General features: G+C 42.9%; 1 protein-coding gene across 1 annotated transcript; it reads right to left on the bottom strand.

Moving 5' to 3' along the window:
- Positions 1-540: 540 nt before the first annotated feature.
- Positions 541-10,525, bottom strand: NPTX2 (neuronal pentraxin 2). The gene is made up of 5 exons (XM_021539741.2): positions 10,073-10,525; positions 8,499-8,715; positions 5,113-5,357; positions 3,415-3,594; positions 541-2,190 (listed from the first exon to the last, which is right to left on the bottom strand). Exons 1-5 carry the CDS (start codon positions 10,523-10,525, stop codon positions 1,963-1,965), a joined length of 1,323 nt encoding a protein of 440 aa, XP_021395416.1. The 3' UTR covers positions 541-1,962.
- Between the last annotated feature and the right edge of the window lie 2,469 nt (positions 10,526-12,994).

Below are 12,994 nucleotides of genomic sequence, written 5' to 3'. Positions count from 1 at the left end.
ACTCAAACACTAGTGTTGGTGTTTTAAACACTGCTGGTGTCCAAAAAAGCAGACCCCACCACTCCCACGGGCTCCAGCAAAGTGTCCAAGACAGTTTCACTGTTGCACCTTTGAAATACAGAGTGAAATCTGTGTAACTCCAGGGCTTAGCTCCTGCAGCCTCTTTTATTTATCAGATTCTTTCAAAGGTGGATTGACTGGAGGGCTGATGCCTCTTGTAGGCACCAGCCCATGGGAGATGAGAATTTTGCAATTTTCCTCACCTCACAACAGACTATTTAGATATAGAGTTTTGTTGTTTGTTTTCTCCTTGGGGCAGGGAAAGCAGTGCTGTAGGTTGAGGGTGCAGTGTGTGTGTGTATATTTTAAAGCCAATCAACACTTGAGACATTTAGGGACTAAATTTGATGCATTTAGGGACTAAAGAAAATTTCTTACAAGACTGTACTTCTACCAGTCTAGAGAGACAGCAGGTGAACTCATAGAAGCTATGAAAGGCAATATTCAGTGTCTTGTGTGACTATAAAAGAATTAAGAGACTCATTTTACAGTGCATTTTAATTAAAAGTTCATTATAAGAATTTTCTTTTAAGAACAGCATACTACATATTCATGGAAATATGTAACTTTACCCTACAAATGGGACTGTCACCATATTATTCTTACAATTTAAACATATGAAAAATAAAATATGATATTTAGCTTTATAAATTCCCCCTCCCCCACCCCTTTAAATCCTTTTTTATTTTAAATAACAAAAGTATTAACTCTTTCCCAGTACAGTGCATTTGCTATCTGCGAGCCACAAACCAAGAAGTCACATCAACGCCAAGGAAACAGTAACGTTGTTTGCAAAATATTGAGAGAAAATGATAAAAAAATATAGTAGTCAGCCCAGTGCTTACAGAAAAGACAGTCAACAAGAATTGAAAAAGCAGCACATTTTCATATTACATAGGACCATTATAATAACATATAAACCAGTGCAGAAGACTTTTATGCTGGAAAAATAGATAGCAATTCTCAGCAAGCAGAAACTGAACTTTGGCACTTGCTCATAAAAAGGCCTTTCAAAGCAAAACAAAATGGAAATTCACTTAATCACAGCTTGTATATTTAAAAAAAATAAATAAAGACATTGACTGAAGCGAGAAAAACAATAGAGAAAAGTGTACAAGCCAGGTCACTATGAATTCAGTACATTCAGCCTACAGAAAATACAAGTACAATCTTTCATCCACCCACCTCTGCTGGGATCCTGGCTAGCAAAGGACAGGCTTTGGGACAGAACCTCACCTGAAGCACCTCTGCTTCAATGGAGCTGTGCTGATTAAACAGCCCTTTCTTCAAATTGAACTGGTACAATGTGTCTCAAATACATCACCTCTTTATCATAAAATAAGGATTTCTAATCTGCAAATTAAGAAGCAAAAGCCTTGCACTCAGACAGTGGCTGTTCTGCTCTACCCATAGTTGCACCATAACCACTGCAGTGTAAGGATTAAGTGATTTTTTTTTAAAAAAAGGGCTAAAAAAGAATGGCTTCATTTTGAATAGGAGACAGACTGGAAGGAAGGGTTCACATTTAGTCTGTTATTCCTGGTGCTGTCAGCACTGCACATTCTCAGGAACATGAGAGTGAAGTGTGCACACTGTTCTCCCTCCCTGCAGAAGAGCTGATGGTCTAAGCTCAGGCCCAACCAAAAGGGTTCTGCAGGCCAAAGCACATTTTTGGATCAGGCCATAAGAAAGCAAGGGTTGCTCTAGTCAAGCAGTGCTCCTTTCATAGGCAGGCTCAATACCCCAAACTAGCAGCTATCTTTGCACTGAGGCAGTTTACTCAATTTATTTTATTCTTTCAAGGAGTTAAGACTGGGGAAGGGCAAGGAGAAAAATAAGTGCTTCAGATTGCACAGAAGATTGTCCTACTAAAGGGGGCACTTGGATGGGAAGTGATCACAGCTACAAGTCAAGCAGACGCTCCTCACACGTCTCCACAGGCCATTTAGTAGCACCTCCAAACACATCCACATTGTTATCCACCCAGGGGATGATGTTGCCAGGCATGTTGATAGAGCAGTTGGCAATATTCATGATGTCTTCAGCTCTTAAAACCCTGTCCCATATATTGAACTGGCTCATCTCCCCAACGAAGGCTTGAGTTGCATCAAATCTTCCTCCTACTGTGTCCTTTAAGCACAAGAGAGTTAGGATTAGATGAGAAGGTTATTTTGACATTTTCTTGTTCAAATTTGAAGTCCCTCCCCATCCAGCCCCACTGCTAGAGAGGGGTGCAGAGTTCAGTCACAGAAGGGAACAAATTTCGAGTTTCTACAAGGGCTACATTGAACAAGGCATTCAGTGACAAGCTCCAACCTAAATTGTGTCAAAGCAGCTGAGGGCAAACGGTGACTGCAAAGCACCACAGAAAGGCTGTACATAACCAACCTTGCCCTCAAGCAGTAGAGCAGGAAGGCAGCTTTAAACTTGGAGGCTAATTTAAGAGCCACTGTGGAAGCTTAGCACAGGACAACTCCAGTAAGAATTGCACAGATGTGTAAGGTTACCCTGAAAGCTTTATGGCTATAGATTAAACCATAACTGCAGCCCTTGCCCAATTGTCTGCAGGGACTGTGAGATGTGATCTTTGGATCTAAATACCCAGGCTTTGCTGGTTGTAACAAATGAGGGATTCAAACTGTCACTGCATAAGCCTATAAGTATTTGCTTGCTCCACTGACTACCTAAGGACAGAAATCACTTGTTTTTGAATGAATCCAGTCCTTTTACTGACTTGGAACTGATAGTACAGGACAGAACCCAGCACAGTGCAGGCAGAGATAAAGGAAACCTGCCAGACACTCAGCAGTGAGTTGGAGCATCTGCTCTGCAGAGTGTATTAGGATATTGAACTTGCCATTCTGTCATTGATGTCATGGATAAGTATCAACTAAAATCAATATTAACACAAAATAATTTTTTATTGCTTCAACTGTGAACCTAATTTTTCATTGCTTCAGCTGAAGAAAGGCTATTTCCTGCTACTTGTTACAATATTTGCTTTTTTTAGTAAATGTATAATGTACGTAGAGAAATAATGTAAAGTCAGAAGCCAAACAAATCATGACTTATGAGATGTTAACTAGAATGGCAAGTTTCAAAATCCTCTGGGTTTTTTTTCCAATATTCTAAAATAACTTATTCTTAACCCCAATATGAATATTCTGAATATTTAATAGGTGAAACAAATATACCAGTGTGTGATTTCATGAAGTATTTGTTGCCTTGTTTCAATCTTTCTGATACATGTGTACAACAAGACCAAGTGTTTAAACAGAGAAATTCTCACAGCTCTTGTTTGTTTGGGGAGTTTTCATTTTGTTTAAACCCTGGAACACCCTGTCACTCACTCACCTGTTCCTGACCCAGAATCAAGACACCTCCAGGTTTAATTGGATGCCAAGGAGCAAGATTCTCCCCAGTGCCAAGTTTCTCTCCATCCTGAAAAGCTTCCCACATTCCATCTCTGGTTGTCCATGTTATGCAGATATGATGCCATTTTCCATCACTAATGAAGAGGGGGAGCTGAGCAACCTACAAAAAACAAAATATGCACGTGACAACCCAAATCTAGCCATTCAAGCCCAACATGTAACGAAGAATAGTATTTACTCTGTCCTCAAAAGCAAAGGCTTTATAGAGGCAAGAATTAATTCACATGCTACTTTGTAGGATTCCATACAATCATAAAATTATTTTGGTTGGAAAATCCCTCCAAGATCAGGAGTGCAATCATTAACCCAGCGCTGCCAAGGCCACATCTACACCTCTCATAGCTGGTGTAAATAAATAAATACCTGCAGGGATGAGGACTCCACCTCTGCCCTCTGCAGCCTGTTCCAGTGTTTCGCAACCCTCTCAGTGAAGAAATTTCTCCTCATATCCAATTAAAACTTCCCCTAGCATAACTTATAGCCATTTCCTCTTTTTCTCTTGCCTGTTACTTGGGAGAAGAGACCAACATCCATCCTGCACATTAATATGTGGCATTTGTTGTTTAAATCTCAGTGCTTAGTGAGATTCCATCCAGGCTCACATTAAGTTCCTCTTAAAATCTGGGGTTTGCCAGCACCATTTGCAGTAACAACTTTGGCAAATGGATCTGTCTGCAGGAGAACTTGTAGGAACTGTTCCCTAGACCTCACAATAAGGAAGAATTATGTTCTTTTAGGAGTTTGATCTGAAAACCTTCTCAGGTCAACATCAAGACACAAGTGCAGTGGGTTCTGGAACAGCTGTTTTGTGGAAGAAATAAAAGCCTCACAGAATACTGATATTACAGACATAATACTGAAGAGAAAAAGTTATTGCTAAAGATAAGCAGACTCACATTTGCTTCTCTTCCACAAACCATTAAAAATAATTGGTTATTGATCTGGGAGGATGACAGGACTGTTAGAAGTCCATAACCAGCCACAAGATGAACCACCTGAGTTGTGTAGCAAACACCTGATCTCTCAGAGAGCAGTGAGTTACCAGGAAACATAACTGAAGGTGGGGAGAAAGGATACTGCTTTAATGACAAGTTTCAATGTTTTCTTTAAGCTTGTCAGAAACCATCAATTGTATGAAGTAGCTGTATCTAAAGTCTGAAAAATTGTATTTAAACTGATGTTCAGTCACTAAGTATAACAGAACCAGACCATAATGTGGAGAGCCTTTTGCTCTCTGTCTTCAGCAAAATTCATTTAACATTTGTAACTTCTACAATTAGAAAGATAGAAATACTGCAACTGGCTTAGATCTCACGGGTCTTGCAATGCTGTGGCTTCAAATTTTGATTTTGTTTCAAAAAAAAAAAACAAAAAAAAACAAGCCACCAAGACCTGCTTGTAACTTCAGACAACACAAGCATGTGCACATCTAATGTCAAGCTGCTTGGTCTCAACACACAAATACCTACAATTTAACTTCTGTTTCAAGTGCTTTTATGGACTTGCAACCAGCAAGTGGACAACAGACAAGCAGACAGCACCACCTCAAAGGCTTCTCTCAGAGGGAAGGAAGGAGTCAGTGCAAAGGCACCACAGGGAAGAGCTCATCGAGTCTCACCTTATCATTAATTAGCAGTTCAATGGGATTATTCCCCCATTCTATGAGGACAATTTCATTGGCTTGCCCAGGAACAGCATAGGAGAACGGAGTGCCAATTCCAGGAGAAGCACTTGACCTCAACCACAAGCACACAGTGAAAGCATAGAGCTCTGGCAGGGTCTTCTTGATCTTCCCATACAGGTAGTTTGTGCGAAGAGGAAGGGAGACTTTGAACTCATCAGGTGACTTAAATGCACTGTTACCTAGAATCACATGGAGCAAAAAAACCCTTAACATTAAGCAAAACAATGCATTGATCATTCAGGCTAAGACACAATTGATATTGAAAACCTCTGGCTTTAATCACTTTAAAGAGGTACAGAAAAAAAAATATATTGAAGTAGTATTTACTGAATGTTGATTTTGCTGCACACAAAAATGCAAATAGATTTTATCCACATTGTGATAATTATTTAGTTTATTTCTGCTCATTTAAAGCAAAAGAATAGATGGCAGACAATCTCCTTCATTGCCTAGTTCGTGGCTGGAGGCCTCCCTATTACAAACAATTCACACTGATTTAAGACATTTACTGTCAGTAAAATGGATTCTCTGCTATGCTCGTTATTAAAGCATCACAGTGCATCACAGCCAGGATTTCCTTTCCTACCCCTGCTACACAAGCAGTATCTCTGTGTTAAGATCTTAGGCTAACACACATTAACACATTTTGAGCAGCAAATCTGAAATAAGACTACACTGACATAGTCCAGACAGCAGCTACGTTCAGTAGAACTGATTTCTGTCCCACCAACTGAACAGGACAAGATCTGAAAAGTTCAAAGTGATCTAAATTAAAAATGCAATATCATGCTATGAACTATGGGAAGATTAGACACTGAATTTACTAAAAAGCAGAAATTATTATTTCATTTTTTCTAAAAAAGTGATAAAAAAGCAGTGATATATTTTAGACGTGCTTACAAAATTGAGAACCCTTAAAACCAAAACTTTCTGAAGTTGCAATACTCTGTATCATATAGTTGAAGTAGATGCTCATAAGTAACTTTCTAGAAGTATTAAGAAATAAATCAAATTGAACCCCACAGTTTTGTAGTAGTGTCACCCTCAGCTTTTTAGCAGCCTGTTCTTCCAAGTCTCACTGATTTCCTTTGCTCACATTCCTGAAACAAATTCAACCCCCTTGCCAAACTTCACACTTCAGTCCAAATGAAAAGCTGTTGCCACAAAAGGTTGTCACAATTCTCATATGTATTTTTTAAACCATTGGCATTCTCTCAGCTCCCCTTCTTAGAAGCAACTGAAGTGTTTTGGCTGCATTTTTCACAGAACAAGGGGGTGGGAGAAGAAAAAGCTTCTCTTTGGCTTGAATTTGTCTTGAGGAACCTTAGAGACCTGAAATGTTCTAAATGGTAAGTAAATAAACACCAGGGTCTTAGGGTTAATACTGAACAACCTCCATTAGGCTGCTACAGCCAATCCCACACAATAAAAACATACCCCATTAAAAAAGCAATTATTTTTGGGCTAGATGGGCAAGAAATACTGTTATACCCTTTCAGAAATGGAGAAAATAAGTTTAGATGTAGTAAATTATCTGTTTGCACCTCCAGCAAAGCTAGGAATCACACTGAAGTCCAGGCACTATTATTTGTAGGATTATACCTCCTGCTTTTTCTACTGCATCATCTTCTGCTGTCAATGGAGATAATCACTGAAGGAATTTATAGAAAACTTTGGGAACCACTACAGGTGTACAAGTTTTAAACTCTTTTGAACCACTGGTAGCTAAAACAGCTGTCACAACTACAGATAAAATCCAAGGCTTACAGTGTTACCTCATAAAGTTATTTTTTTTATCTCTGTTTAGTCTCAGGACAATGAGGAGCTTATGACACTCTAGTTAGTTGTTGGGAAGAAGTGCTAAACAATACTGTATTTCAAATAAAAGCACAACAGAAATATTATTTTCAAATGAGACCAGATCAAATATTGTCTGTATTTAAAATACCAAAAAGTAAGTTCTTTCATCATTACTACCCTCACTTTGATTTGGCAGAGGAACCAGAACAGCTAAGCTGTACAGTAATAGAGAGCAAATTACAAAAGTAAAAGAAAGACTGTAATCTTGGTTCCTGTCCCAAATTCTTCACTTCCCCGGAGACTCAAGACAGCCCTCACTCCCCACACAAAAAATAAAGGTGGGAACAGGTTATTTTTAGCCTAACTGAATTACACATTCTTGTTCTCCCACCACTCTCTCCTCCTGATATGAGTCACATCTTTCAGAGACAAGGACTATCTATACTTGACTCATAAGACATTAACAGGCCACTAATTCTCCATAACTTTAGTTGCAGATTAGGCTTTATCTTGGCTCTCAGGAAATACTAAAAGACAGAGCCAGTAGAAAATCATCTTCCTCCTTCCCTTCTCCCCTCCTTCACTCTTTTTGAGGAAAGACTAGATACAGTATTACACACAAGTCCATTAGGCTGCATTTCTAAATTAATGTGATATATGCATGTTTGTACCGTTTGGAAGGCATGTCCATTAAGCTGCTTTTAAGCAGAGAGTTATTCACCTTGGAAAATCATTTAAGGATTGGGCAGTGATATTTACTGCAACTCCAGCTCTATACAGTCCACTCTGTACATGTATACAGTCAATACAGAAAGAGTTTTGTGCTCACAGACATTTGTAATCCAAATAAACAGACACTACTCAAGCAGAGAGATATCAGTAATAATTAAGCCAAGAATCAGAATAAATGACTAGGATTACAAGAGTATCCCCCAGTGGACCATGTGTAATCTACTGTAAATTCTGAAGGCTTTAAGCTTAGAATAGAGCATAATTCAAGTAGCTGCAGTTACCCAAAGTCATAACCAGTAACAAAAGGAAAGACCACCATCAATACTTCCAAAGCAGCAGGAAACAAAGCTGGTAAAAAATGCCATTCATTACAACAAAGGTAATTGTGCTAAATAAATTTAGCCCATATGACTCTCAGTCCAAATAAAGGCAGCTCTACTCAGATGTATGCTTGACATTATGTAGCTATTTACACCCCTGCCATACTTATTCCTATCTCCACTTGCCTCCTTATAGATCTTTCCATCCCACAAACACTAAGAGTTTCATCCTAGCCACCCACACACGCCAAATTAAGAGACAGGAAGCCAAAGCCAGGCAACTGCCTGTCAAGCAGGAAGCCTGAGATAAAAGAAAAAGGAGAATCCAAGTATTTGCACTGTCACCTACTGTTTAGTCCAGTACCTTAACGGCTTACCCTCAAGGCCCACATTTAGTCTACTGCTCTGGAAGGAAGGAGTAAACAAAATTAATCAGGACGGGGAAGCATTTAGATTCTGAGCAACTACCTTTCTCTAACTCAGACACTCTTTCTAGCAAAGCATTCAAGGCTGTCTCCGTCTTCTGCCGGTGGGCTGAGGTCTCGTTGTGAAGCAGAGACTTCTCGTCCTCCAGCTCGGCCACCTTGCTCAGGAGCTGGCGCTCCAGGTCCCCGAGGCGCCGCTGGAGCATCTCCCGCAGGTCACCGGGCAGCGCTGCGTACGACACGTTGGCTCGGAGCTGGTGCTGCAGGGCAAACAAGGGTAAAAACATTGCCACTCCTGAAACAGAAACTGTGAAATGCAGATATGCTCCCGCCTCAAAGCAGGAAAGTAAGATCATGGAGCTCTCCAGCTCTCTCTCTTAGCATTTGGCATGGTCAGTGCTTTTATCAGCACTGTAGCTAAACAGTGGTAACAAAAGGGCACTTTTGTTAGAGATTTCCAGCACTTAATATGAAAGAGTTTTCATACATTTAAGTTCAATAACATCAATGTAGGGAGCAGGTCGGATGTACTTCTATAAGTATGTATACATGTGGCATATCAGTCCATTTTTGCTTTACTTACTGTTAGTGACATGGCCAATGTAAGTAAACAGAAAAACTATCACTTCATTTTAGATTAAAAACCAAGCCACTCTGAAAGCAGTTTTACAAAGTAAGACACTGTTTAGAGCAATCTAAGTATTAACTAGTGAAAGTATTCTTATCCAAAAAGAATAAAAAACAAGAGGCACCTCACACTCTCAAATAATACTGCTATCTTTATAGATACTATAAAGACAACATTTCCACCTACCACGTTATTCTAGAAGAGTTTCTCTTCTACAATGCTAAAAAGAATGCTTCAGAGAGACAGCAATAGTAATACAAGGATAGAATGAATACTAACAGCTCATTCAAAACTGCACTCGCAAAGCAGCACTCACAGAACAGCCTTTTGGAAGTTACTCCCATCCTCACATCAGCACTGACTGGAGGACAGCAGTAGCACACACGTGAGGCTTTCAGGGTGTGAAAAGCAGAACAACATCAGCACAAATCCTGTGAGAATCCTCTCTACAAGCCATTTGCCTGAGCAGTACTCAAACCATGGGAACTGTCCAAAGCCTCATAGAAATCACTTATCGGTGGGCTTGGACCAAAGCCCCTTTCTGTTCAGAGGTACACAGAACCGGGTTCTTTTCATTCTGTGTCAGCCCTGAGTACATCATCTTAGCTGCACCATCTGCCCAACACAATCTCCTCATTGCCACTGGTCTGTTCAGCACCATATGCCGAGGTCTTACTGCCCAAGACGTCAGCTTTGTGCCTCAAACCGCATGAAGTCACATCCCCAGAAAGAGAGATTTACACATTATTAATACAGAAACTAAGCTGGTGACAAGCAGGAAAACCATAACCTCCCCCACGCAGTGGGAGAACACATTCAAGAGCAGCCCCTTAGGGTTTTTACCACTAAAGAGAGGAAATGAATAACCAAGAGACCACGACAAGCCAAACCGAGCCGCTCGCCCCGGGCTGGGCCAGTTTGGATCCATGTCCACAAGGATTTAGGAAGTGCCCGCTAGACGTGGAGCGGCTCCGCTGCCCGGCCCCTACCTCCAGGCTCTCCAGCCGGTCCTTCAGGGTCTGCATGGTGCGGCTCAGCTGGTCGATGACCTGCGCCGGGTCCCGCGGCAGGTCGCCCATCGTGTCCTTGCCCTTGCCCACCTCGTTCTTCCACGCCCCCGCGGCGGACTTGCCGTCGGCACCCTCGCAGCGGCTCAGCTTCCCGGTGAGCTCCCGGATGGCCTCCCGCTGGCTCCCGATGGTCTCCTTCTGCTGCAGGACGGTCTCCCGCAGCTGCAGCACCGTGGCTTTGAGCTCCTCCTCGGGGGGCAGCGCGCCGCCCTGCATGGGCACGGGGGGCAGCGGGCAGCCCGCGCCGGCGGCGTCCAGCGGCAGCGAGGTGCACACGAAGCGGCTGCCCGGCGGGCTCTCCTGCTCCCCGGCCGGCGACCCCCGCCCGCCCGCAGCTACGGCGAGCAGGAGCCCGGCGGCCACGAGCAGCATCCCGGCTGGCGAGCGGAGCGCCCGCTCGGCGGGGCGGCCGGGGCCGAGCCGCGGTGCCAGGAGCGGGTCCCGCCGCCCGTCCCGTCCGCGCTCCCCTCACGCCGGTCCCGCGCCCGCCGCCGGCCGCGGCTTTTATGGGCAGCGAGGGCGCGGGGGGCGGGGCCCGACTCGCGCCGCGCGCGCTGGTTGGCTGCGAGCTGTGCTGACGTCAGCCGGGCCGGGCCGGGCGCGCTCCGGGACCGGGACCCGCGGGGCCGCCCCGCTCCCCGCGCCCGGCCCGGCGCCCCCGGTGTGTGCCGCACCCCCGGTGTGTGCCGGGGTGTGTGCCGGCACCCCCGGTGTGTGCCGCACCCCCGGTGTGTGCCGCACCCCTTGTCCCGTGTCCTCGCAGCACGTGAAGAGCCCGGCTCCATCCCCCGCGATGGTCCCCGCTCCGCACTGCCAGTGTCTTTCTGGCATTGAGCGGGTGAGAACCGGCCCCAGCGCCTCGAGGTGATCCGAGCAGTGCACGGGGAGCAACGGGACTGTCCCTTCCCCTCGACACTGCTGCTAGCGCAGCCTGGCTACGGCCGGTTTGGACCGCAGATAATGCCGCCAGAAAAACGGGAACGGTTCAAGCTGTGCATCGGTATTCACATTAATTATGGAGGGGAAAGAGACAGGCACATCTTACTCATTAGAGTACCATAATTCTATTGTTGGACCATAAGACCATTGTGGTTTCAGCTATATTGTTTGTGGCATCCAGTATTTTAAGTGCTGGTCCTCTTATTTGAGTTACTTTAAATGTATCATCCGTGAAGGCTTTTATATTTTCCAAGAGACATACAAACACCAAACAGTTCTTACAAACTTCTTGTGGATATGCCATAAAAACTCTTACCTCCACTGGAAAAACTAAGAAACAATTTCCTTATGCATCAGCAGAGGCTGCTCTTAGGATTCCCAAATCTTTGAGTAGAATTTCAGATTTTTAGAAAGTTTGCATATGGAAATGAAAAACATTTTACCATAGGGTAAATAGCTCCTACTATGAAATACATAACGTTTTAAATAATAACGAACAACAATAAAGAATATGTAATTGAAAATAATTTTAGCCTTTTTTTTCAGTCAGTATGAGAATTGCTTTGTAACATAATGAATTAATAAGTTTCCAGAAGCGTGTACCACAGGGACAGTTAAATCTGATGGTTTCATAGAATCCAGTTTATTTGTTCAAGCCTTCTAGCAATGTCCTGTTTAAAGTCATACAAGTCAAAGGCAACTGCAGGCGCTGTTCAGCCAGATGGTTGAGACGCAGCTCCTATTGCTTATTCAAGGGGAGAGAACACCAGGGGCAGGCAGAGTTCAAAATGCAACCAGAAGCTCCGATTTCTGTCTGAGCTCCCTTTGTCTGGAAACCAGGTCTCAGGGGACTGTGCTGCTTCCTGGATGAATGAAAACGTACCCACTCGAGTGCAGAGGCTCTGACTAATGCCTGGGCAGACATTGAACTCCCATCAGAATCAACAGCATATCGTGTCTTCATCACCTGGCTGATTAAAATTCTGGGTGCTGCAGTGAGCAGCACCATGCAAGCACACCAGGAACATCTCACCTGTCAACACAGGATCTTTCCAGGCCACATAAGTCAAGGAAATATTAAAGCTTACACAGAATAAAGTACCAGAATTACTGCTCTACATGTAAGATTAATCAGTCCCATCTGTATTGTATTGCAGCTCATTTCTCCCAAATTCCATGTGAAGTGATATGAGAAAAGTAATGAAATAATTGTAAAATTTGGATTTAGCCTGTAGGAAAACAGCAATCAATTGCTTTTATACAGCTTGATTCTACCCTTTATAATATGAATTATGACGGCATCCTGGGCAAATAACCACACATTACTTCAACATAAACTTCAAACTCCTGATCTTGATTTTAAAACCCCCTTTACAATTCAGAGCTGATTCTAAACAGGTTTTGACTGAATGCATGACAGTGATAAAGGCTTTGCAACCTTTTAAATTCAAGCAATGTATAGCTTGAAGCTTTTGCTTAATTATAGATAGATTTTTGTCATGATCTCTTATTCAGACAAGCCGAAGAGTAACACAAGCAGCAGCAAGCAATAAACATCTGACTTTCAGAGTTCTGTAAGGTATATGATGGTGAATTGCTCATGACAACAAAAGTATTGTCCTTTATTACTCTACTGTTTCTTCTTGACAGGAGAGGTCAGTAAAACAGGAAAGAATCCCAACAAAGACACTCAGAACTGTCAGTTACTACACAATGGAGTATAAATGTGGAGGACACAGGGAAAGACAGGTATTGTCCATTGTGCTTCTTAATACCCTTAATATTTAGCTGTGGTGCTTCAGTACTTTCAGAATAAAAAGGAGGTGACTGCCCTGCCCTGCTCTGGTGCAGCCTCAGCTCCAATCCTGAGTGCATTTTTGGGCACCACAATATAAAAAAGAC

Source organism: Lonchura striata, chromosome 16 (assembly GCF_046129695.1).
Source record: "Lonchura striata isolate bLonStr1 chromosome 16, bLonStr1.mat, whole genome shotgun sequence".
Lineage (NCBI taxonomy): Eukaryota > Metazoa > Chordata > Aves > Passeriformes > Estrildidae > Lonchura > Lonchura striata.
Note: the sequence above shows the minus strand (reverse complement) of the source record. Positions and strands in the feature narration are given on the sequence as shown.